Source organism: Falco rusticolus, chromosome 10 (genome assembly GCF_015220075.1).
Source record: "Falco rusticolus isolate bFalRus1 chromosome 10, bFalRus1.pri, whole genome shotgun sequence".
NCBI lineage: Eukaryota > Metazoa > Chordata > Aves > Falconiformes > Falconidae > Falco > Falco rusticolus.
Genome location: NC_051196.1, coordinates 5,491,823 through 5,518,971, shown reverse-complemented (window position 1 = coordinate 5,518,971; position 27,149 = coordinate 5,491,823). Strand labels below are relative to the sequence as shown.

The window sequence follows — 27,149 nt, the reverse complement described above, 5'->3', positions numbered from 1 at the left end:
AGCAAGAGTGACATACAAAGCTCCTGCATATGGAAAAGCATGCATACAAGAAACCACTTTACTGAAGTTAACACAACTGTGTTGTTAAATATGCTTGTAATTGAATATTTTCAGAACGATGTGCTAGTTACTTCATATGGAATAAAATCAACAACGCAAACAGGACACAGCCTTAAATTCCTATACTTTTAGCAACTATGAATTACAGGCATTAAATGTTTTTCAAATATGTTAACAGACAAACAAACAACAATTGAACATATTGACACATACCCACAAACACTATAATATGTACGCTATTTTATCTTTGCTTCAATACATTTAATTGAAGCATTTACACCTTAACTTTTTTTTTTGAAGTAACTTGTTCTCTCGATCTAGATAAAAAATAGCAATACTAAGAAAAGCCAGATGAACAACAATTACCAATTACTAAGCAGTTCTCCAGCTGACCCCGTTTTAACAGTTGTGCTGTTAGCCCTTTTATGCTCCAGAGAAGGAGCGTTACCTCAGGCAGCCGGTCCCAGGGCTGTCGGGAGGGCAGAGCAGGCTGAGGAGAGCCCCACTCGGAGCAGTGACAGCCACATGTGTTAAGCCACCGGGCCACCTGCCGGTAACCCCAGTTTTATGTCAGCACGAAGCACCCGCTGCAGACAGGGCGCGTTACAGCCGGGCACCCCCCTGGCCGCCGCCGGTAACGAGGAGGGCTGCCCGGCTGCGGGGACCCCTCCGCAACCGCAGGGAACACGAACGGATAACCTAAGGCTGACTGACCAGCTTTTCTGGTGTTTAACAGCACGTTTATTTCTGCTTCCCGCGCTGCCAGTCACAATCTGCTGGCAAACCCCGCAGCCTCCCCCAGCCCGCCCCGCACCCGGGGGCCCGCCCGCCGGCCGCCCCGCCTCGGGCGGCCCCGGCGGCGGGCACCGGCGGGCACCGGGCAGCCTCAGCACAGGCGCCCGAACGGCCCCGCAGCGCGGCAGAGGCGGCACGGCCAGGCCAGGCCGGGCCAGCGGCGGGGGCACCGCACCCGCAGCGCCGCTGAGGGAAACCCGCGGGCGCAGGAAACAAGGCGGCGGGTGCCGCGGGCAGGGCAGGGCGAGGCGGACCCGCCGGCACTCACCGATGAAGAGGATGGGGAAGGTGATGAAAAGCAGGAAGACGTGCGGCACCACGTTGAGCGCGTCCACGAAGCAGCCGTTGTTGAGCACGCCGTGGTCCACGTTGTAGGCGGTCGAGTTGCCCTCGTCGCCGCAGAAAGCCAGGGCCATGGCGGGACCCTGCGCGCAGCCGGGCGCCGCCTCCGCCACCGCGCACATCCAGGCGGGGCCGGCGCGGGCTGCGCGGCTGCGGCTCTGCCCACACCTGCCGCCGAGCGACGGCCCCGGCCCGGCCCGGCCCCCGCCCCGCCTGCCCCGGGTCCCGGGCCGGCCGCCTGAGGTAAGGCCGCGGGGCGGGGGGGCCGCGGGGCGGGAAGGCGGGAAGCGCGCGCCTCGCCTCACAGGGCTGCGCGGCACCGGCCCCCCGGAGCTGCCGCAGAAACGCTCTGCCAGCGCTCTCGCGGCGCCCTAATTAAGTGTTCTATGCGTCGTTAATAAGACAGAACATCGAACAACAAAAAAAAAGGCCAACACTGAATCAGTGATGAGAGAGGAGCTATTCATTACAAGTGTACTTTTTCACCTTGTCAGTGCAGACACCAGCACCAAGCTATGTGAAGATATTGTTAGACTAAATCATGTAAATAGCTGCACTCTATCCTCAAAGGAGACTTCAACATATCCTAAGCAGCTATTATGTACACGCTTTACCTTTTTTTACCTCTAAAATGAGTTCAAGCCTACCACACACGCACCCCACACACCCCTTGACTGCTGCAGTCAGGGGGAATCAAACCATTAATTCGCCTGGGTTCTGCATCACTCCCTAAGCAATTGTATACCAAAATAATCTAGATATCAAATTTTTCAAATCCTTTTGTCCCAAGCAGAAGTTAGGCTCAGCTGAGCCAAAGCCAAACAAATACCTCCATGCTGGGGGATAATACTGCAGAAATAAAACGTGATGTGCATCACAAGTCTGCACCCAGCGTACACTTCCAAGCACAGGTTGAGTCAAAGCCTGATATTCAAATATCTCTGGTACATAGTGATGTAATACTCAACATAAAGATTTGTAACCCAAACCTTCGCCTTGAAGCTCCTTTTATTCCCAGTCACATTTATCCATGGCTTAGCTAAGTATTTAATACAACTTGCCACATGCTACAAACAGAAATGCAATCAAGTAATGCCCGTGTATCCAGGCTTAACTCTTCAAAATCCAAAAGCTCCAAGTTGGACAAATGCCTCTAAGGGAATTACCCCCATAAATGAAAAATTTCCTTTTTTTCCTTTAAGAAACAAGCTGTGGATGCTCAGCATAACAATGAACATTTTTTTCTAGGACACACAGCTCCACTAAGAGATCCGAAAATTACTTTTGTCATGCTGCCTTTATTGATCTTGCTGTCAGGAGGCAAGAAGTAGTAATTCTCCACATGCTACATATTATTTCTTATATAGGGTCTTTTGGGGCTACAGCAATGTGGTCAAGAATAAAAATTAAACGACAAACCCCAAGCCAAATCCTGTGTATATGTATTTTCAAATGTTAGTTATACCCACAGTGGAAAGACTATAATTATTTTAGGTTTTGGACAGAACCCAGCATTCATCTGAGCTTCTGGTTAAGCTCATCTCTGTTATCCTATTAGTTATTTAATAAACAGTATGTGCAGTTTACATGCAGATAATTTTAAAATAATTTATATTTTAGTATTTCCTGAGGCTGCGAGTACCACAAGGGCTCTGTGTTACAAATGAAGAAACAGCAGCGAAGAAGTCTTAGGAGTTTGCACTCTAGAGACTGAAATCATGGGGTGAGATCTGGGAGAGCAATCATCATCACGGTCACTGTGACCAGAGAACTAAACGCAGAAACTGAAGTTTGCCAAAGTCTCCAAAGGAATCTGGGAACTGAGCATACAACCACAGCCTCTGCGTGGTCTCTGAACCTTGAGACCATCTTCCCTTACTACAAAGTATCAATCACAATATCTTAAAAAAAAAAACCATATTTCTCAAACAATCAGGAGTGTTCATAGCTGGGAATTTGAAATTTATATTTTCAATGGTTTCCAAATGCAGCCAAGATTACACAGTTAATGTGGTGGTTTGAAATTCACGGTCTCGGTCCTGGTCATACAACAGTTGTGCACCCATCACAAAGCTAAAGAAAGAAACATGCTGGCAACCTGAACAGAAATGTGGTGAGTTAAATGGGGAAGAGTCTTGGATTACAATTAACTACTTAATGAGGTACTGAAAAAACCCACACTGACAGAAATCAAAACATTTGGTAAACTAAAATTTGTAAGTTGAGCATCTTAGCAATAAACAGGCACATGCATACACACAAATTCTATAAAAACCAAACACTTCCAGTAAGAATGCTAGGGTTTTGTCCATGCTGCAACGATGAAACCAAGAGTGTTGAATTTGGACAAATACTGGTTTTGCTCAGTAAAGCATCAAATGACAATTTCTTTTTCACTCACAAATGGTGAAAGAGCTTTTCTGTAACTTCACAAAACAATTCTAAAACAGAGTTTGATCCTTTTCTGAAAAGCTTAGACATGATTGCCTATGGTGTCAAAAGATTGAACCCACTTGCCCAGACTCTTTGCTAGTCCTGCATCCAGTGGGTTTTGGAGCAGCTCACAAAGGAATAGGGTTTTTCTCAAAGCTGCCTTTTTGTGAAGCTTTGTGAGAACAGAATTTCCATACTTCTGAAAGTAAGGAAAAGGCAAAGAACAACATGAAATCAACAAACTATGTTTATCTGCGTCTTGCAAATGCAACCTATTTTCTTACAGAAGTCCCATTAGATCCTGTTTCCCCTCACTCTTTTCTATTTCCATATCACAAGAAGTCAGTTTTCTGCTTCATCCTTTCGGCATATCTACTAGAGATGACAAGTCAAGTTAGAACCTGGCAGCCACCAACACATTCAATAGGTGACTGGAAATATTTCAGAAGCACCTTGATCATTTGACATTGAGTTCCAGGTAGACAAGGGCAATATTTTTACTCCAAGGTAAATTCACTTTTTATGCTTGCCTTGGAATTTCAGTGTGCCTACAGGATACAGGAAGGTTTTGGTATTTGTAGTAAAGTATTGACACTTCAGAGTTCTAAATCTGATAGTTGTTTTTAACAGATAAAAATACTAATTTATGTGGAAGTTTTCATTTTTCTTTTCTACCTTTGTCATTTGTTTCTTCCTACTCTTACTCTGCTGCTTTGCACTGACCTCTCTCTCAACAGTAGTATGTAGAGGAAGTGGTCTATCCCTAAAAAACAGGCTTTGCTACTGTGAATCACTCTGCAGGTTTTTGCTTATGTATGCATCTAGAAACACAGATACAAAAGAAAAATAAAATTTTGAAAGTCTGAACACAGCCACAGACCACATTCAAAATTAGTTAAGCATATGAGTTTAGGCATCAAACAGGAAAATTTCACTTTCCTATGTATTTTAAACCCATTAATGGGACCAAGTATCTTAATCAGAAAAAAACCCTAATAAAGCAAATCCTTATTGTGATTTAAAATTTGCTAAACAAGATGTACTGATATATGACTTTTTGCTTCCCTTTGAATTCTACTCTTGCAGGTAGAGAGGAAAAGCAATTTACATGAATGGGAGCAAACTATCAATCTCTTTCAAAAGCATACTGGGAAAGGTTGAGAGGAAAAAAATTCAAGAAAATCACCTCCAGAGGAAACTGTTGGTTTACTCTTGTGAAACAAAGAACTCCATTCTGTCATTTCACAGAAGATATCATTTGACAAAGCAAATGAAATTTCTTTGTAAAAATTGTCTAAGGTGCTACTATTAAAAATAGCGCAATAAGCATAATAGTGCAAAGGTTCACAGAAATGGCTGGTTTGGGCTAAATAAACCTTATTAATTTTTAATTGCTGTCCCTCATTAAAAATGAAGAAAGAACTTATGAGTAAGCAGATCTAATCTTAGAGCGGAAACAAAATACAAGCTCTTAGTTGGAAAATCATCTTTAGGCAAATACTCAGAGAAGTGTTTTAGATTAGAACAGCTTATTTTTAAATGTGTTCCTGTTATTAGTTTCAATGGAACTCTGTGGCACTCTTCTGCATCCACTGTTACATCACCAAAAAATAGTGGCATACATATTAGCGATTCAAGCGTTCAGTTTGTTTCCCATATTTTACACAGAAGGAATGGTTAACAGCACTTTTTCTTCACTCTATCTTCACGGAACACCATTCTCCTCTACCTATGACTGGGGAAGCCACACTATGTTATTGTAGTCCTTGAACACTACTCTTCAGGCATCTTGTGGCTTCAGCTACATACATAAGCTCTATCATTCTGTTGGTTTATGAAGGACATTTTCCAACATGAAGCATAACATTCAGGCAGTTACACTTGCTTTGAACTAGCTCCTCCATTGAACTTTAGCTTCCTAGTTCAAATACAGCTGGAGCAATGCTGACTTGGCAGTACCACACGGCACTTGAAACCTGGGGGAAAAGCGCTTGCTCTTTACTCACCTTCCTTTGAAGCGCTAAACAAACAATCGTGCATTGGTGATACCTGGCAAAATGCATGGTGAATTGACTGCAGGGCTGCAGGCTGTTGCCCTTACTAGACTGACCTAAGGATACACCTGGTACTCCACTGCCCTCCTGCATCACCAGGATTTTTCACAATGAGGACAATGTTCTTGAAGTATGGTGCTTTCCTCAAGTGACAATACCCCCCATCTCACTCACAACTAGGCAGAGGGGTTACTGTTTCACTCATCAGTTCTCTCTCCTCCGGCCACCCACTTCTCATTCCCAAAGAAGAGCCAGCTCTCCAGTAAAAGGTTTGCTTTTCCTCTTAACCTGCCCACTTATTTACTTCACCTACAGCTCTGATTCAGCCTGCATGTATTTTGGAAGGGAGTTTATTACCCCAGCTTCAGTTAGCTTGGTTGGTGCTCAACACCTGAAAACATCTTAAGTTGAGCTGAGAAATGCTGAGGCAATAATTTTGGAAAATCAGGCCTAAACCAACTTTCTATTCACTCCTGACTATCCTTGTACATAGAGGCACTCTTAAAATCTCCACATTATCTCACTGATCACATTGTACCTTAGTTTATTTCCCAGCATTTAAATGGTTAATATTTTGAGCATTGCCTTTGTAGTACTTGTACTATAAGTGTTGTGTTTTCCTCAGGAGAGTAAGTTGAGTGCTGTGGACTAACTCATGCCAATAAACAACTCGTGTGCTGGCTTCAGTGTGGTATTCTTCAGCAAATGTTATTTTAGTTACTGATTCAGTTAAGTAAATGCCTTTACGATGTTTGCCTTGTATATAGACTTTTGTATATAAAAGATTATTTTGCCTGTTTATACTACAACAATCACACACACTAACAAATACATACATAAGATAACAGGGCTAACAGTCACTGGCCTTTCCAGGAATTCTTCCAAAAAAACAGAAATGAGACTGAAAACTAAGATTTTAATTGCCTGTTAAAGATTATTAGAAACAAAATGGAGCTACTATCTTTTCTTTTCAGAATAGAGAATAGTTTTCTGTTCAGGTACACTAGAGAGTTGTAGTTAGTTGATTTGTTTCTTCACCACCTGGGAATTGTTGCAGGCTGTGCCTCGATTCATCCACAGTGGGTAAAATCAGCACAATTAAGGAGAAAATCAAAGCTATCAATTCAGACTTAGGTTTGGAATGTATTTTTCCTGTGCCGCTATTTGAAAAAATTATACAAAAAATTAACAAAAAGGGTGTTACAGTTCAAGATTTTGCAAATTGTTTTGCAAACAAAATTTTCTTCTGTTTAATAGATTGCAATATGGCATTTATTCTAACTCTTAAAAGAATGACAAAAATGATCACATTGTGAATTTGTTAAGAAAACCCCCACAAATCATGAGTATGTACAAAAAGCTCCATCCTGAATAGCCAAGACTGTTTATTCCCTGTTGTGATTTATCATATAACTAACTAATTGTCTAAGGCCCATTTCAGGAGGCTTTCCTCTTGAGTTCAGCCCACATACCGACTACATCTGGGGTTTTCAGCGGCTCAAGGGAATTAAAACAATCAATACCCATACCAAATGTAAAGAAAATTAATTTACTGATTTTCTAATTAGAAATGGAACTCCTAGACAGTGGGATTTTTGTTTCCTATTGGTTTGCATTTTTTCCAAGACGATTTTAACCTGAGGCTCATTATTGCTTACAGACAAACAGTGTTGTTCGTGTACAGCAATTTGTACAGGTAGGAGCTTTGCATGGAAGTAACTGTAGACTGTGCCACTATTACCTGGCAGCAGTAAATCCTGAATGTCCTCACTTATGGCCGATGGTCCACAGCCTTAGCCTTCAAACCAGCCAAAGGTCCTTTACCCTGGATGGGGATTTTTCATACTGTCAGTATTCAGGAGGAATCAAGTAGCTTTGTAAAGGGGAGGAAGAGATAGTTTCACAACTCTCCTCAGTAATGAAACATGGCACTATTCTTTGCCCTCTACAGCAAGAATTTTTTTTTTTTAAGTGTCCACAGACCCTGCCCACAAATTTATAACAAGAATAAATAAGACTAACTAAATACCAAACCCTCAAATTAGTATGCATTATAAAAAAACCCACTCAAGCTGGGCAAAATGATGCAGAATCAAGGGGGCTAAAACTATTTACAAGTCTGGGTCACATTAAATTAGTATTTTTGGACAAAGGAAAAAGGGAGAAATCTAAATAGGAGCAAAAGCAACTGCCCAGCACAGAACACTGTGGTGGTCATGTTTGTACACAGAAAATGGATTTCACTGAGACAGGCTAGGCTACCAGTCCCTCATCAACAGATTGTTTGTCCTTGGCAGTCAGGAAGGCCAAAGAAATCTCAGCTGTTCAAACTAATGCCACAGGTCCTTCATGCTCTAATAACATAGAGGACTACCCTCAGGAAATGATCCTGCCTGATACTTTGAACTCTTACTCCACTCTTACAACTAGGAATTCCTTAAGTGGCTGAAATAAGGGGTGGGTGAGAGTAGTAAATATTCAGGTTAGTCTTAATGTGTTATACAGTGCATTTACAAGTTGTTTTTTTCAAGGAGTGCATGATAGAAACACGGGCTTTGTATAGCTACAGCATCCCTCTAAACTTTGTGTGGTAAAAAAATGCATTGAAAGTAATGAAGACATTTATTTCCAACAGAATTTAAAATGAAATACTACATCTATCAGCTGTCCCGGCTAACTGGGGAGGTCTCAGAAGACTGGAGGTTGGCAAACATGATGCCCATCTACAAGAAGGGCAGGAAGGAGGATCTGGGGAACTATAGCCCTGTCAGTGTGACCTTGGTGCTGGGGAGAGTTATGGAGCAGAACATCCTCAACACCGTCACGCAGCACATGCAAGACACCGGGAATCAGGCCCAGCCTATGAGACCAGTTTGTAAAACATAGTAAAGAGACATACAGGAATTAGTTTGTAGGAAATAGTTTGTGGAGTCTCCTTAGTAGGAGACTGATGGCCTAATCCAGTCCCAGGTACTTTTCAAACCTACGTCCATAGCTCCTCAGTAGGAACACTTAATACTACAGGTATGCAGGGTACAATTCCCAGACTCTAATCTTCCCTCCTACATGGAATTATTCCTGATTCTATTTTTCTCATGGTTGTAGGTAGCCTGTCTCAGAATGCTTTCCCCAAGCTATATTTGTCATCTGTGGCAAGATGGCAATATAAGCTGGTGGAAACTTTCTCTATGTCTGCATTTTAGCAGTCCAAATGTGAAGGGGGCTATCCAGTGCCAAGGCTCAGTCATGGAAGTTTTTCATGTACCATCATCTGCTGTCTGTTTTTCATCTACAGTGTAACAGCAATGAAGTGGAGACAACCACCACATCCAGCTGGAGAGCACTGACAAGTGATGATTTTCTCACATGTGCCAGGGACACATCCTCAGCACATGCTCGAAGTAACTGGGCAGAAAAAGTAAGATTGCTTTCGACATATTCCCAATCCTGAAAGTGGCCAGGACTTCTTTAACAAATCCTGAACAGCCTATTCTTTTCACCACATCATAAAAGAGCACTGGCCACTTCTCCATTTACTTGTGTTTTGGGCCATGAAAGCTCAGGATACTGTAAGATAAGGAATGGATCATGTTAGAGCTATATAAAAACTCTGTTCTCTTCCACTATTGGGAACTATATTGGCTGACTATACTGGTCATTGCTCCATGACTAAGAAACTAGATCAATAATAAAGAATAGTTGAGATTTAATCCTCAGGTGTAATATGCTTTCTAGGAAAATGGTGACATGCCTCGCATAAAAGTCACTTGCATTGTCCTAGTGTAAAGAAGGGTAAGCATTTTGTCTTTTGGTGTCATTTTTAAGTCTAGACACTTCTCTCCATCTATTTACTATGGTATTTTAAACATATCTGTTCATGTACATGTAGGTTTAAATATACCATTAGAAAAGGCAACCAGGTAATCTTATCATTCAGAAGGTATGTAATTCATTAAGTGCTTCAGTAACACAACAGAAAAAAAAAAGTCTCTGCATCTGTTTGGCTAGAGGTATAGAAATATGAATACTGACAAAGTTTAAAAAACATACATGCACCTACACAGAGCTTTCCTGCAGAACTACCATCTAGGACAAATCATTACAAGTAAGCCAGACTACTTAATACACTCAAATAACTTCCCTGTGAAAAACCTGACCACAAAATATGCCCACCCTCTCCATTTCAATCTGTCCTATGAGTTCTAACACAGATTTGTTGCAATCAAATTTTCTACTCCAAGAAGAAAAGCAACGTTATGAAATGTGTTGTACCCACCTGTTAACACTGAAATCATTGATGAGAAATTTATGTTAGTTGGAGAACAGATTTGTTTCTGTTGTCCTTCACGCAATCTGGAATTTGTGTCTTGATAATGTGCATGATTTTTAGACCACAGCATGCCACATGTACTGACTTAACAATGCTGGTTTATTTGAAAATAGAAAACTTGCCCATACCCAGATGTATGAGATATGTGATGGGGAAGCTGCCTTCCCCTTTGTGAATTAAAAACAACCTGGTGTCACGAGCACAATGGACAAACATCAATCATCTCCGTTCCTTCTATTCTCTTAAACAGCTACAGTCTCTGTGTGAATGGCTTGATGTCTGTTACAAATGACTGCTCTGAAGCGGAATTCTTACCCAGCTTGAAGAACTCTTCAGTTTTTGATTCCTGCTATGCATGTCACTCCTTTGCACCAAGGTGGAGCTGCCTGATTTTCACTAAGGAACAGTATGCATTTCTTCTGTCCTACCAGGTTGATACCTCACACTGAAAGATCTGCTTCATCACAATTCTTTGCAAATAATCAAAATGGAAACATGCATCTCTTTCTCCTTCTTTCCCTCTGTGCTTCCTTGCTGTTGGAATTGCTGCTGGTCAAAAGTATTCTTGGGTGTCTCAAAATGTCAGGTTTTATGCTGGGAGGGGGATGAAGGGTAACAAAAAAAAAAAAGGTTACTTGAAAAATTATAATCTACTGAAAAACTATTTCATCTTGTCAAGGAAATACTTATCACAAGATTCTAATCAAAGCTTAATTTTGTGCCCAGCGTTTCTAATCAAATGTTTTCTATCTAGTGTTACCCTCTCTCTGTCAAATGACATTAATGCTCAAAAGCCTCAAGCTGTTGCCAGCACGAACACGGGGTCTCAGTCCCCCTCTTGCTAAAGCATCCAATAAATGCATAGGGGAAAGGCAGAGGGAAGAGAACAAAAGCTCAGAGAAAAGTGATTTGAAACCTTTTTTTGGGGGGGTATCTTTGCATAAAGAATAACCACTAGCAACTTTTTCTCTCACTTCCCTATAAAAGCCCTTGTCCTCAAAAGAGCTGCCTGGTTTCTAGCTTACTCAGTTTCTGTGGGGAGGGTCTTGGTCTCTCCCAGACTTTCTTTTAAACACCATATAAACAAATTCTGTTATAGCTATTGAAGACTAATGAGTTCTGCTCATGTCTGGAAGAGAAATGGTGAGAAATGATAAGAGGAGGACAAGCCAAGAAAATAGGCAGTGGGGGCTGGCAGGAAAAATTAACCTTTAAAGGTTATTTCAGAAAATGAAAAGGAACTGAAATTCAATAGGAATACTAGAACTTCAGCATTAACAATAACAGCTTTCCATAACAACATCTCCAGGGCTAAGGCATCCTTTGCCTTTAGAGTTTGACTTCAGGCCCCAGACCAGCAAAGTACTTAAGCTTGAGTAGTATTATTGAACTCAACCTATGTCAATTGGACTGGCTCATAGGCTCAAATTTAAGGATGTACTTAAGTGCTTCGTTGGATCAGAGCCTTGCTTGTTCTAGTCTATGGTTACCTTATAAGTGGGAAGCTTCTATCAAGCACAATTACCTTTCAGATGTGTAAGGGATATCCACTGCTAATCATGCAGCAGGTTTTGTGATACTGGATGAAGCAGCTATCTGCAGTACATCAGACTCCACTCTTTTTTCCATGTTGACAGTCTGAGTCCAACAACATACATTCAGACTTAAGTATCCAAGAGCTGCTAGTCTGCAACACACTGGTTCAAAATTAATTCCTTAAAACTTCTTTCCAGTGGTTGTTACAACGATACTTCAAAATCTTCATTGGAAATTATCATACACATCAAGCATCACAGTCCAGAGAACTTTTTTTTTTTCTTACCTGAAATCCATGATCCTCTTAAAGCTGAACACGCTTCACATTTCAAAAAGTTTGTTTGTAGAAAACAGAAACCTATTGATTGCTTTTCCTGTGTCTGTTTCCACCTCCTCTTTCATCTTAGATGCTTTCAGTGAAGATCAAAAATAGCCCACGTTACCATGTTACAGATAGATCCTGAGCCCCACCAAAGTGCTATACTAATATCAGTTTCTTCCAATAATACAGCAAATACAGGTCTAGTAACAGAGGAAGAAGTATTCCAGCAGAGGCCCCCAGTATTCCAGCAGAGGCAAACATTTTGCTGCCTGCCTTAGGAAGAAGGAAAGAAAGCATCCTAGCCAATCTCCATTGAAATTGTTTGCATGACTGGAGAGCAGCCCACCTGGAGCTTCCTCAGATTTCAAGTCTGGAACAAGGGAATTTTGGAATCCGCTCCAGAGATTTCTGAAGGTCAGAAAAAAACCCACAAAACCTTTGAGAACAAGAACAATGGCAAAAGACAAAATGGGCAGATAAACTACTGGAGGACACACTCAGTATCAGGATCAAACTTATTAGCTTATCGTAAATTGATAATAAGGGATTTTAGACTCATCTGATTTATAATGCTAAGGGTGAGCTCCTTACAGGTAAGACACTGGCTTTTCCACACTAGACCTGGTCCTCAGATGGTGTAAAGGTGACAGTTTGATCGTGTCAGCACAGATACCACGTTTGATGAAAGGTTGCTGAGAATTCCATAGCAGCTACCCTGAGTCTGCCCCTACTTCAAATTCAACATACAGAGAACATGTATCAGCTATTGCATACCAAGCTCCTTACAACAAGATATACATCCTTTGACATGAAACCATGTTTTTCAGTTGTGCTTCTAAGGCAATAGGGTTTATAACAACTCACTTATATTCAGAGGTTATATTTCATATTTGTGAAGTGCTGAGATTTTTTTGTACATGTATGCTACTCAAACGAAATTGATTAAAAAAATCTTATTGGTGTGTGTACACATATACACCCCTCCTTTATGTATATAAATTTCTTGATCAATAGAGCTTTTTTAAGAAAAAAAATATAAATTCTTTGAAACACAAGTTTTAAAAGATGCCATGGTCATATGATAAGTAAAAACTCATAATTGAGTTCTTGAAATAGTAAAATGTCAGTAATAAATAGATCAAAGACTTCCCTATGCTAATATCCATATGAGTAATAAACAGCAGTATTTCCCATCCTGAAATGCACGTCATGGTTCTGATCCATAAGGATTCACATTTTTTGCCTGCACACAGGCACGCACAGGCTCACAGAGCAGATGTGAAAGTTGCAAGTCTCTAATGTAATTCATGCTCCAGTTCAGCAACTGTGAGAGTATGCTGAAGACAACGCTGTGACTAACACGGCCAAGAAATTCCTGAGAGAATAAAAATGATTGTTAACAGTTCTGAGAAACTTTTCCTCTGGGTTATTATCCCATAGAGAGAGATAGTGGGTTTGAGCGGTCCTAACCAAACAAACAGCTCTGAGAAACTAGACATACTCCCTCTGAGATTACAGCGAATGAAAAACAAAACAACATCTTATGTTAAAAGCGGTATGAAGTGTTCATGACACTGTCAGTGAAGTACTTGGACTTCTTCCTGTTTTGTGCATCAGGTCAGAGTTTCCACACTCCCAAAGGAAACTAAGCACTGGCTGAAAAAGAGAGAAAGTCCCATTTACCCTCACTGTTATCTTTTCACAGCTGGCTTGGTTGAACAGGGGTGAGGCATGGGCACATGTAATGACTACTACAGCCACCAGAAAACAATGCAGTAGTAACTCAAATGGGCACGCCTGTTTAAAAGATTTACATTTGGGATGCTCTGCTCACACACTCCAGAGTAACTGGAAGGGAAGTTGCTTGAAAACTTTTATTTTCTCATAGCATCCTCCAACTCCTTGAATTAGCTGGCAAATGTGATCTAGTCCCAGGGCAATGAAAACCAGAAATGAAGTAAAAAACTACCTGACAAACGGCTTAAGATCATTTTAAGATTTCAGAAATGTCAGCCCCTTTTCTTCTAAGAAGTTACCTAAAGCAACTTTGCCATCCTAACACAGGTTAAACACCCACAGTAACACTTTCTTAATATACACGAAGTAATGAGACTATTTCCTCAACTGCCTCTCATGCATTTTAAGTTGTATCCAGGCAAATCAAGTTAACAGGGTTGATGGGGAGAAGAAAGATAGTTTTGTGACTAAGAAACAAGGCTACAACTTAACTGTTGGTACTCCCACAGATTTCCCAGCTCAGTCTTCTGTGCTTCTTTTGTCTCTGAAAAAGTAACACCAGTACAAATATTTCTAATATCTAAACTTTAAGTTTTCTGTGTTAAAGTTTCTTTGTGTGCCAAGACAGCACACAATCAAGCACTGGTTGTAGGCTGAAGTTTATTACTGGTGCATTAATGTGGTTCTGTATCTGCTGGTACACAGCATCAGAGCCTCCCTCAAGAGAACATTTGATAGCATTGCTCATCTATCTGCATTGTCATACAGTCCAGATGGTTGCAGTATGTAGGCAACTGGGAACCAGAGCCACAGGAGAAGTACATCCTGCTGCAATTTTCCCTCTGGTGCTAATCTTGATGCATTTTTAGATTAGTCAGCTGGTTCGGAAGCCTACAGCTCTGGGTAGATGCACCCAAAGACCCAGCAAACAAATAAACTGCAGCAGCTGCACTCAGTAGCTTGCCAACTACTGAATGACCAGATTTGCCCATAAAAACCTCAATAAAAGATGACTGCAGCTCAGGTGAGTGACAGTTCCCTACTGGGCAGAGTGAATTTTCTTTTGAATTCCACAAGGGTGGCATTGTGTTGCAAATGGGCTGTTACTAAAGATAACTCTGAAATCTGTATACTTCAGATTAACTATTACTATGATGTACAAACCCAGAGAGAAAGAGGAAGCAAGACTTCTTCCATTTGGCAAATGCAATTTTATTTCTAGATTGGTTGTAAGAGTTAAGATTTTAAACATTCTAATATGTGTACCCTGCCAGACACATTAATTGGCATACTGGAACAATACTGCAGATGAACAAAGTCAACTTAAGTAATGATCTCTGTATAAGCACGGAGTTCTCAGGAACATCACTGTTGTTTTTCTGTGTTACAGAAAAGAGGGTTTCCAGAACTTGAAAAGGAAAGAAGACTTCAGGGGGAATTCAATATGCCAAAGAACTATAAACTGGCTTTCATTAGTACAGGTGAGAAAAATCTAAACAAGATATAAAAAACAGAATACAAACTGGCAGATGCAAGAAAGGAAGGAAGACAAGGACACTTCTACAGAGATAGTGTGATAATATAAAAAAATTAAATAAGTAGGATTACAGTTGCAGATTTAGTAAAGCCAGGTTAGTAGAGATTTTATGGTCTTGAGGAATTTACTCAACAGAAGACATATTGTCACCAAAAGAAAAAATGTTACACTTACATGACTAAACTGCGCAGGAAGTCACTATGCAGCCTCACTGAGAACCAAGTACATAACTGCAGACTGTGAATCACACCCACATTTTCCACCCATGACTATAAAGGGGAGTAATTTTTGCCACCAATACAAATACTCTGTAGTATAACTGTGACTACACATAATGATTTTATCTGGACTACTTGCTAGCTATTGCTGGTAGAGAAGATTCTTTACACTGTATTAGCATCACCAAGATTATTCCATATAATTCTAGCACTCCTGGTATTGCCGATTCTTCTACCACCCAGCTTTATATACTGAAAACAACTCACAACTAAGCAACAGAAATGTACATTAACAGAGCTACAAGAATGTAGCTCCAAAGAGTACAAGAAGAGTGAGAACAGAAGTTACCTATATACATTCTCATTTGCCCAGGGAAAATCACTATGTACAGAGTAAAAATATAATCCTTTTCACACCCAAACTGGCCTGTGAATGTGTAATCACAAGTGTTGCATGTGGGAACAGACATCTGTGTTCTATCTTTGTCTGTTATTTTGGTGTCGATTTCCAGGAAAATTGAAAGATAATTTTCAGAATTTGGCCCCCCAAAATAGCAAAAAACCCCAACAAAACAGTTCTCACAGACCAAACTATGCTCACTGGCAGTCCTCAATGATCTTGCAAAAATTTCTTGCTGTATGTCTGCAGAATGATTTGGAATTACTCAAATTAGTCTCTAGTTCAACTTACAGGCCTGATTGCTCATATTTCTTTCAAATAAAGATGTATTTCATGTGGTTATTGATTTACAGAGAAGCAGGTTTCTGCAGAGGAAAGACTTCATTTCTCCAGAGTTGCCTTCTTTAAAAAAAAGTCCTGCAGAAAGTAATAAAAAAAAAAAAGGTAGTGAAACAGATGCCGTTAGCTGTAGTGCAATTTTCAGTCTTTCTGGTAAGCATAATTTTATATAACTGGATCTCAGTTAGTCATTTTTATTTGTATTTTAAGTAATAATCGAGAAGACCACAGATACCCACATGCAACAACCATTACCTTGGTTCTTCTAGAGATCTATGACTGCACTTACAGTAATTATAGCATAGAGAAACCATACACAGTAAACTGAGTTTGTGACACAAGGATAATTTCGGGGCAAACGCCTTGTATAATAACAAATTAACACAAGCAAGCTGCAGTGAAAACCAAACAGTCATAAATATTTGTTTACAGGCACACTGTCTTATAATATAAATGGAAACTTGTTCTTTGGACAAGCCTTAACGAGGAATTAATTTGTAGTTACTTATATACTTCAGAATTCTCAAAGCCACAGCAGCAGTCCACAGATATGAAAAATTAGATTAATCCTACTTGTTTAGGCAGGGCCTATTTATTTTATAGTCTGGCAGATGACAAACCAATTCTGCGGAGGACCTCTAAGGGACATTATAAAGTAGAAACTAAATACTTATATTTTGATAGGACAAGCATGGCAAAAGCCCAAAGAACACTCCAGCACGCCAGGAACAAAAAGCAAGCGTGGCATGCAATGCACAGGCAGGCACATGCTGAAAAAATAACGCAGCCTCACAATGGACAGTCATGTTAACCCAGGTCTGTCTATTCACCATGAGGGAACACTGCAGTGGCTACAGCTGCAGGAGATACCCTTGTCTGTACACGGGTGCACTGCCTTCAAAAACCTTTCTGTGTGTGTTAGGACTGACTGTTGATGAGGGAATAGTAGGGCTAAATACACAGGATATGAAAACAAAAATAAGTGACAGTTATTTCCTTGCTTGTTAGTTAACGCACAGCTATTAAAACACAGTTTTACAGCAATCTTCAGTTGGTGTTAGCCAGTAGAACTATACTAATTTACAGCAACTAATACTCTAGTATTCTACATAGAACAAGAATCCGGGTTAACTGTGACTACAAAACTTTCCTCTGCCATTTTACTTGGTAGTAAGGATATCTTCACATCTTTTCCTTCAGCCAAGCTAGAAAACATTGGTCTTGCTTTTAAAACTGTGCAAAGAAAAGCAAGTTGTATCAGCTTGATATCTCTGTTAACACTTTAAGCCATGGATTCTTCCATTTCACACCTATGCTGATCATCTTTAAAAAAAAGACTCTGTGAACATCCCAAATTGCCAAGACACCCAAATCACTTGGCTCTTTTGAAAATTTTACACTTAAGTTGGCTTAGACAAGGATAGTAACTTAAATACAAGATATAATACAAGATAGTAATTAAAAACAAGACAAACCAGAATTAAACATCTGGTTGCGATGAAGAATGCTTATGGGCATTTGTTTCCCCAAATTATGATCCATGGGACCACAGTAAATATTCCAAACTGAAGTAAGTAATTTCTAAAAAACAAACCAGACCCCCAAATCCTTCCTCAAACTTTAAACTGAAAGTATGAGTGTGTAGTCACGTACAACCAATTCTGAGAATCGCCATTTTGAAAAGTCTGGGAACCACTGCTGTAATAAACGATAGCTATTTATAACTATCCAATTAGCAACTATGTGATGCAGAAGGGTATGTAATCCACAAGAAGTAAATACTTGAAATATGCCTGATAAAAAAAGCAATCTGTGTAGACTACTGTTACTAGCCTTTTAGTCCCCAGAGAAATAAAATTTAGGCGCTTACATTTCATCATCGTATTCCTTTGGAGGTGATGCCGCAATGACTAAGTCAATCCAATCCTGAAAAGGAAACGCACAGGCAAACGTGAGCTGCTAAACCCTGCTTTTAGAGATGATTATAGTGGACCACCATCAGATAGAGAATCAGGAAGGCAATCTATTCCTGGTAAACCACAGGGAGAAGCAGAAACATCTCTATGAAAGACTTCTATAGGAAGACCGTTTCAAGATTGAGCTGTTTTCCTTGTGTCCTGAAACTGAAGTAAAATCTACTGGTCTTGCAACAAGCTTTTAAAAATAATAATTCTACGAATTATCCTGTATTTGGTCATCTTAGCAATGAATACAGTTCCTGCTGAGAAAACACGCACTGGAGCCAAAGTGCAGTGTTACTTGTACGTTAAGAAATCCAAGATAAGATAAACTATTATCATAAATTTCCAATCAGCTTGCAAGTAATATTCAATACCAAAGAGAGATTCTACAGATAAATATACTATAAACACTCAGAAAGTAATGTGTTTAAATACCAGTCTTGACATGTGGCTACATGCTGTGAACTTTTACAGTAAATTACATGCATGATCTTCAGAGATGCTGTATACCAGTATCTTCTGCAGATTTCAGCTCACTTTGGTAGTACATGACATACCTGTTACTTCTGATGTTTTCAATCTTATTTATGTTGATGTGATAATGTCATGAAACAAAAGTGTACCTCAACCTCATCTGAGCATTACAGGTAGAATGAAGAAGTATTCCAGGTTACTTACCCCACCCATGTTCCAAGCTTTTGCTAGAGTTGCCTGTGCTTCTGCCAGCCTGCTGTCCATTAATATCTTGCCATTTACAGCTAGTATTTCATCCCCTTTCACTATGCCTCCTGGTGAAAAGACCAATATGGCATACAGACATATAAACCCAAAAATCTGTCAGTCTTTTCTGTCCCATATTTATGTAGTACTCACTATAATGAGAAGTGTCTTCACTAGATGTGAAGGCTTACACTAAAAATTGACATAGACAAGAAAGCTTGATACAGGCAAAAGCAAAAGAAAATTTTAGGCATGGAAAAGACACACTAACCTCTTATTGATCATGACTAGTAAGAAACTAGTTCAATAATATTTTCATAGTAGCAGTTTGCCTGTTTGGGTAATCCATCTATACAGCTTACAAACTGATGTTCATTGTAGGCTGTTACTACTATGAAAATGGCAGCATTACTTGAAGCCCTGAAGGTATAAGTGGCAATTATCAAGAGCCTGCAGGCCTGCTGTTTCTTTGCAAAAGCATGTGTAATGTTTAGTCCTTAGGACTGATTTTGACTTGCTAATCCAGGAAGGGGAAAACACAGTTGGTAAGGGGACAGCCTTAGCTATCAGAGACCCTCACAACAGCGAATAGTCAAAGAGAAACAGCATTTGAGAGATCAAGTGGTTGGTTGAGGTGTGTTCACAGCAAGAGTGACTTGAACTGAGGTGCAGGTTGAGACAAGGTCAGCAAAGACAACATAAGATATCGTCCTGTCTGTCTACCTGGTCATCGCTGGAGTTCTCACAGAAAGGATGAGAGATACTGGCCAACAGGGGAAAGCCCGGATGTGTTGCTACGCACATTCTTGTGCCTTCCAGGGAGCTAAACTTAGCCAGAAGACTCTGGCCTTTAGTGGGATTTTGGGAGTAAAGCCAGGGTTTTTATTAAACAAATTACTACTGAAAGTAGCATTAAGAACAGAACTAAGCAGCGTAGCGTAGCTGTGGTCAGGCAATTGCTTTGCATGTGGAAATACTACAAATGTTCTTGCTTGCAAATTGTGAAATAATGGAGACCATATTCTGCTTTCCTTAATTAACAGAATACACCAGAGAATGGGGTGGGGTGAGGGTGGGGGGCTGTTAGTTTGGGGTTTTTTTGTATCAGTATGGAAAAAAGGGAGTCCTTATTAAGAGAGCAGTTCTACTTTTCAGGCCACATTACTGAAAATTCTTTAATAATAAAAATAGAGCAGCAGTGACCATTTTTTCTTAAACACTATAAATTTTACCTAATTGTTAATTTAAGCAGCACTCTTCAAACCAAGCACCACTCTCTGAGCTGCCATTAAAGCTAAGACAGAACTTGGCTGCCCTGCACAGTTGAAGTGTGCCTGTCAGTACCAGGCACAGCTATGAAGTCAGCCAACATCTCAGTCAGCGTAAGGAGCCACTTAGCAGCAGCATTCAAATTCCCCATTGCTACTCACCATGTTTGTCTGCAGCACCACCCTCATAGATGGCAGACACCACTATCTTTCCAACTGGAGAATCAATTCCGCCTTCAACTGCAAGGTCTAATGATCCCTCCTGTTAAAAAAAAAAAGTTTTAGTTCAGAAAAGGCCGTTAATTTTTGCCATCAACAGGAGCTTACTCCTTCCTTCTTCCCAGTAAACAGGCCTGTACATGAAATGGTTACATGAACCCTCTAAACTGCAACCACTCAAATATAGTATTTACCTTTTTAATTCGTAACAGCCGCACATCTTTTCCCATAATCTGCTCTGGGGTAAACTATGAAAAGATATAATGATTAGTCATTTCCACCTTGGACACACAAAAGAATTAGGCTGATTTATGTAGCTTATAGGAGAAGAGGAACTTTTCCCTCCTTCAAAATAGCATTAGAGAAAGATCAGAACACCAAATCATGTTTTCCTGTAAGAAAACTCCCTTTTCAACCTGACTAGAAAAAGACAAATCAACAAGCCCCAGCAAACCAACAAGCAAGAACCTTAACCCCTCCCAGCCCTCAAAATAAAGGATGTGTTTTTTCTAGCATGTTTCGTATTAAACAGTAAGACATACTTGAATTCTCTCCTTACCATTGAATATGGATCAAAATCTTCCAAATATTTCTGGAAGCCCTGAGAATAAAACAATATTTTATTGTAAAAACATCAGGCTCATGCACACACTTAGCACACAAACTCCATTTTATATTTTAGTGAGACAGCACATAATTCTGTAAGCTATGAAAGACAGTAAATGAAGAAAAGCACAGAAAGGCAGCAAATAGTCAAGAAGACAGAAAATAGCAAAAGATCCTGACAGTCAGAAGACATTTTAAAACCTTATGACAGATCAGCGGTTTGAGCTGGTCATATTACAGAACAGTTTTGAGGAACAGTTTACCACTCTGTCAGCTCCACAGCTCCTCTCTACACCTGACAGACCCAAAACAAATCTTGAAAGCATCATGGCCAGGTATGGTCTGCAACACACAGAATTCCAAGCAACTTTTCTTGGGACGATCACCATGTTGGGCACTAACACCACAAGATGTGACAGGCTCCAATTCACCTGTCAGCATCCATATTCCATGCTGTCTGGGTTGTAGGACCCTTTTCCAGCCCCCTTGTCTCCTCCTTTCCAATAGAATTTCATGGAGTTGGCTCCATACCACAAGCAAATGCAGAACAATCAGTTTTGGGTTTATGTGGTTCTGTGGAGGCCTGAAAAGTTTTGGCAGTGAATGTCTGAAATGGGGAAGACAATACTGCAGTTCAGTAGCGCAAGATTTAAGCTTTGAGAGGACCCACATCTCCTTATACTTTCAAAGCTCAGTGCGTGACCCTTATCAGATCAACACTGTAGGGCAAAAGCAGGAGTTACTTTTTCTGCAAAGATGAGAGCTCCTGAGTCAGCAAGCAGGCATCAACAGTGTTTGGGTGGTAATTTCAAGGATTAGTAGATACTGGGCAAGACTGTATGTGCGATGCTGGAGATGTATAAAAACTCTGCACTTGTCATGCATGTTAAAGTAAGGACTTCAGGACTTAAAATGAAATCATTACTGAGGCACCTAAAAGCTTTATCATTCTTGTGGCTTCAAGCTGCAATAACCTGGTGACATGGGACAACAGAGAAGCACACAACCCTTTGCTGATGCAGCAGGCAAGCCAGTATCTGATGCAGACCAGCAGGTCAGTGTGTGATTAAGCTTGATATATTCATTATTGCCCTCTTTCCTACTGAATCCACATGATGACAAAGCCTGTTCCACACTCAGACTCAGCTAAGCCTTTTTCCACTTGAAAATCAAATGCACAGCTTAAGGTTCCTCTGGTAACTTTAAGGTCTAGCTGCTAATGACAAAGTTGCAACAGAAAACACTAATGCCTCCTCCTGTTACCATCTTTATCATCTATATCAGTTGCCTGATTTTGACACGACTATGACCCCTATGGGGTCACATCTCACCAGCTCTGACAAAGTCAGGGAGCACTGCTACACAGCTCTGCAGTAGCTGGCACTCAAATGTACAACAGTGCTGCCTGTTTGTCTAAGCACTTACACAGACCCTGAGCGATGCCGGTGACTCCTGTATGGATTGGCAGGCATTACACACAGGCATACTGAATTGTACAGCGTGAACCCACGCTTTCCCGCGGGCTTTCTCTCTCCACCTTTTCCCTGAGCTCAGAAGACCAACTTAAGCAAATCACGTTGTCATTCTGTGTTTCTTCTGAGAGAGAAGAAATGTTTGCAAGGGTTGAAGCATAACTTTGTTTCCCCAAGCTCCAGAGAGCTAAATCTTCATGGCACAACTGCAGAACTTTACTTACTGCCACAGGAGGGTGTGTTTGGTTTTTTTCATAGGGAAATATGCATTAGAAACATCTTTCAGGAACACAAGAGGAATAGAGGAACATGAGAGACCTTGTTTAGCATTTAAATTATGGGTTGCATTACATTTGTGAACTACTAACTTTGAGGAACTGCATAAATAAGAATTTGATCACATACTTCAGCAACGGTAGTAATTTCATGCCTGGGGAAAAAACCCAATCATTCATTCATTCATTTACAAAGTATATTAATCTTATGAATACTTTAACTAAAGAGTAAGAGGTAATGATACTACTAAATGGTATCATTTTACAGTGATAGCTGCCCAAACAACTAGTAGCTTGATTAGCTGAATTTGTATTGCCCTTTGGAATCACGGCTGAAGTAGACATCTGTAGTTTTTGAGCAAGCAACTTAAGAGGGAAGAACTCCCATCTCAGCCAAGTCTCTAATTCGTTATGTAATCTAAGGGAAGTCAGTGAACTTTCTTTGTCTCAGGTTGCCGTCATGAAAAACAGATGTTGCCCTTGAAGAAAGTTTTCCTGGGAAAATAATTTTTAAACAGGACATAAACCACACCAACCTCAACCCCACAACAAAATCCTGCAAGCAAAGAACCAATATGATCTAAAACCAATGACATGCAAATACAGCTATAATACAATGAAGACATCCACTGAACTGTAATAAATCTTCACAGCCACAGGCATTGCAGATTCAGTGTGCAGAGCGTGCACTCCGTATCCAAGCAGGGATTAATGAACCAAGGAACACTAAGTGGAAACCACACTGCTAAGCCTACCCTCCCCACCACTCGGGACATCTCAGGCGAAAGAGTAAGATCATTCTAATCCTTTCTTAACCATCACATTCATAGGACTGAATGAAAGTAGAATCTGGAACATTAAAACCTTTGATTGCACAGGAACAATTATCCACCTGGAGTTTTAGATAAAAGGTAAAGTTACTAGTCAAAAAAAAAGAAAAAAAATCCCAAACCAAAACACAAGCACCTAAGCCGACAGTACTGCTCACTGAAGTTACTAGCATCAAGAGTCAACAGCAATTGAGACCTAAATAAAATAAACAAAAAAGAATTGAAAGACAAACACATGATCAGATATAACAAAATTTTCCCAAAACCAGGTTTGCCGAGAACAGTACTGTTATATACACAGAACATACTAATACTGAATGGCAACTGAACAATCTTGGAAGTTTGATCTATCTCAGTCAAATCCAGTTTTCCCTTCTAGATCTACACTGTAACTGATCAAAAGAATTTACGACTCAAAACCTCATACTGTGAGCTCACAACTGTGTGCCAACATTTTCATATAACATGGCAACGCATCTAACTTAGCTTGCACTAATAAAGGTGTTTTGCACAGAAACCATCACATTTTAACAGCAGCAGAGAAGTTAAGCACACAGTTCACCTCCTCAAGGGACCATCTGTTGAACCACCAGTCAACCAAAGAGGAAGAGATGAAAACTTCATTACTGTGACAGACGAAAGCAATAATAGTAACACAGAAGAAAAATCCTACATAATACAGAAAGCCTGTATGAATAAGTGCTTTCCACTACCAATTCCTCTGGTTTCCTACCAATAACTAGGTTACAATAATAGCTCTATTTGTTAAAGAACTTATTACTGAAAGCATTGCAACTGGAGACTAGAAGAAACAAGGAAACCTCAGGAATGTAAAAAATAAAATTGTCAGTATCAGAACAGTTATCAGTGTTCAACTATCTTAAAGATTGCACTAACCATGTAAGTAGTAACAGATGGTTCGATCTGAAGGATTTACTATCCTCTCACTCTTCAGCTGTCTAGACTAGCAGGAGCCACAGGCACACACTGAAAGTTTATGTAGTCTAGCAGTTTTCATGCACTAGGACTGTCTTGCATCTGTTTTAGAAACTGAGTAACAGGATTAGAAAGGAAAGTTTTAGATCCATGGTCAGTCAAAACAAGAAGTACCACACAAAACATGGAAAATGTTATTTTACTTGTTTTTTGTTAGATCTAAATGATGAATTGTAAACCACCATCCTTTTAAACATCTCTTGTGGCTGCAAAAGAAAGAGAATTGCCAAACCAGATATTAACTTTTTGCTGTAAACAAGTATGACCTACTCACAAATAATATCACTGCTCTTTTTGCTCTTCTAGGGACTGAATCACACTTGCACTTGTTAGCGCTTGTTCCCTATACTGTTTCAAAATAAGAGAGCACACACAGTGAAATAGTACTGAATATGAAGAGGAAAGAATTCTAGAGAATCTACATAAATAATGCACATTTCCATACCACAAGATTTCTTAAAAATATTTTCCAGGACTCCTTTTATCCCTAATTTCTACACAATAGTGATGGGGTCTCTTCTCTGTGATTTTTGAAAAAGTAATTGGGGAAAAAAATAATGCACAAAATACAAGACAAATAGTTTCCAAAATACTGAAAAGTCATGATAAATATATGTTACACATCTAAGATTTACTCTTCTGTCAGGAATTTCCTATATTGAAATGTGAATTCCATTATTAATTCCCCAAGAAGCTGATAAGCTGAAAGATATGTGTATTTCAGCTCATCCCGAAGAGGATATGACCTAAATACCAATTATTATTATAAGCTCATTCTACTTAAAGAAAAATTTCTCCTGAATTTAATTGACTTATTTCTGAGTAGTCTTGCTTCGATTTGGGTATCCACAAGTAATTTCACAATATTGATTAACAACTGCTGAATTTTAGTTTATTGTGTAAAGGTTCAATGATTTTAATCCCATATTGATTCTGGTCTTATTTTGCTTCCAGTGCATTAAAAATATGGCACACTGTAGTTTGGAATCACTTAAGATACAGAACCTCTTATTATGTTACAAAAATTTCCAAAAATAAAATGGCCTTTAAAAAAATTTTTTATATATATATATACACACACACACACCAACCACTCCTCACACCTCTCCAGCCTCCACTCAAAACCCTTCATCAAGTCTGGTAACCTACTTAAGTTTTCTGAAACAAGAAAAACTTTCTACAGACTAAACTACAGTATTTACACTTCCAAACTCAATTTGCTTTAAAACAAATGACTATGTATCAGTTTCACTACTGATTCTGTCAGTGTCCTGTAGTCATATCCTTACTTAGAAAAATATATCTGTTCCTGAATTAAAGATTTTGGTCTGCGTTTAATTAATACAAAGAATGAGTTTTTGTATTGAAGGACTTTTGGGCAAGTCTGGCAAGACCTTCCACAAAACTCTTCAGTCCCTCTGTAGTCACTTAGAAAACAAATTTATTTTCTTTTCAACAGACATGGTTTTGATATACCTACGGCAAATAATAACAGCCATCGCACATCTTACCACATAGTACCTAAGCACCTGTCTCTGGTCCCTTGACTGCAGTCCTGCATAATGAGGCTTCAAATCTTGAAAATTAGAGCAAAGCTTAAATATTCATTCTTTCTTTCAGAAATGCTGCCATCTAACCACAAAGGAATGAGGGAGGAAAAATCTTTAGTAGTAGCAAGCTCATCAAAGCCTTCTAACTCACACAACAGGATGCTTGTGATAGTTGGGAGAGCAGAGACTAATGTTCATGTTGGTTTTGTTTCTCTGAAAACCCCACCACTAAATCATAACAATCATCTCCTGTTCTCTGAGCCAAAATTTAATTAGCTTTGCCGTGAGTGTATTCCAATTCACTCTAATACAGCAGAGACAAACAGTTCACACTGATTTTGACTCAGACCAGCCCGCCAGCATTCAAGGTCACGCTCAAGGTTTAATCCTCATCCATCATTTCCCTATTTATAAAAGTGAGAACAATTTAGTTTTCACAAACTGCTAAAAGACCTGGGAATTCTAACCTGAATTTCATTAATATAAAGACTTAAGTCACAATACAGACTTCGCTGCTCCTGTCTGGCCCAACTACCTTCCAGGTAATGGGAACGTTTGACCCATTCTTACACATGTTTATTTTATTCTTATGTTCATGCTTTTAATCTCTACTAGTGAATTGCTCTGGTATAGGCTCACTTAATTAGCTGTTTAGAATCAAATAAATTCATTAAGACCCGTTTCTAGAGTTTGGTACTCAGGACAGCTAAATTCAGATAAAAATAAGGTAGTAGAAGTTACACCCATTATGTCATAGTAAGCCTTAAAGACTGGAGTTCTAGAAGATGTGTGAAATCTAGCAAGATAAGAAATGGGATAGCAAAAGATACTCTGCCTTTGATGATATTTCCCTTTGCTAAGAGAAGCTGAACCGGTCCTGTATCTGAACAGCTGACTTTAAGTACACATACACACCCCCACACCCTGCAAACAAAAAGTCATTCCTTCCGCATGAAATCCAATTGGAATTCTTAGACATTTCTGGAGGTAGGCAGTTACCTCCTTGTCTGTTTTGTCATACGTGGGCCTTTTCATTTTTTAACTAAAAGAAGTAGCCTCCATCTTTACGTTGGTATCCATGCAAGTCTCACTCCACATGCTACTGGGTCCTCATTGCAGTAAGGAAGAATACTCTGTACTGCATTAAGT

At 39.8% G+C, this 27,149-nt stretch overlaps 2 protein-coding genes across 10 annotated transcripts in view; both read right to left on the bottom strand.

The window, feature by feature from the left end:
- The window catches only part of ABCC8 (ATP binding cassette subfamily C member 8), an 83,081-nt gene extending 81,681 nt beyond the window's left edge, over window positions 1-1,400 (bottom strand). Inside the window, exon 1 of one of the 5 annotated variants that reach the window (XM_037401637.1) lies at window positions 1,124-1,400. In XM_037401637.1, the coding sequence (XP_037257534.1) occupies window positions 1,124-1,319 (196 nt within the window). In that variant the 5' untranslated portion in view covers window positions 1,320-1,400. Of the gene's footprint in view, window positions 1-508; window positions 599-1,123 lie in introns of those variants that run through there. The other 4 variants (XM_037401633.1, XM_037401632.1, XM_037401634.1 and 1 more) reach the window with 4 other exon arrangements.
- Window positions 1,401-14,800: 13,400 nt separating this feature from the next.
- Window positions 14,801-27,149, bottom strand: part of USH1C (USH1 protein network component harmonin) — a 51,454-nt gene continuing 39,105 nt past the window's right edge. For 2 of the 5 annotated variants that reach the window (XM_037402945.1, XM_037402948.1), the window contains exons 16-21: window positions 20,831-20,872; window positions 20,466-20,519; window positions 20,215-20,314; window positions 18,743-18,852; window positions 17,974-18,029; window positions 16,843-17,054 (exon numbers count right to left, since the gene is read on the bottom strand). In XM_037402945.1, coding sequence (XP_037258842.1) covers window positions 16,955-17,054; window positions 17,974-18,029; window positions 18,743-18,852; window positions 20,215-20,314; window positions 20,466-20,519; window positions 20,831-20,872 — 462 coding nt within the window. In that variant the 3' untranslated portion in view covers window positions 16,843-16,954. Of the gene's footprint in view, window positions 16,182-16,839; window positions 17,055-17,973; window positions 18,030-18,742; window positions 18,853-20,214; window positions 20,315-20,465; window positions 20,520-20,830; window positions 20,873-27,149 lie in introns of those variants that run through there. The other 3 variants (XM_037402947.1, XM_037402946.1, XM_037402949.1) reach the window with 3 other exon arrangements.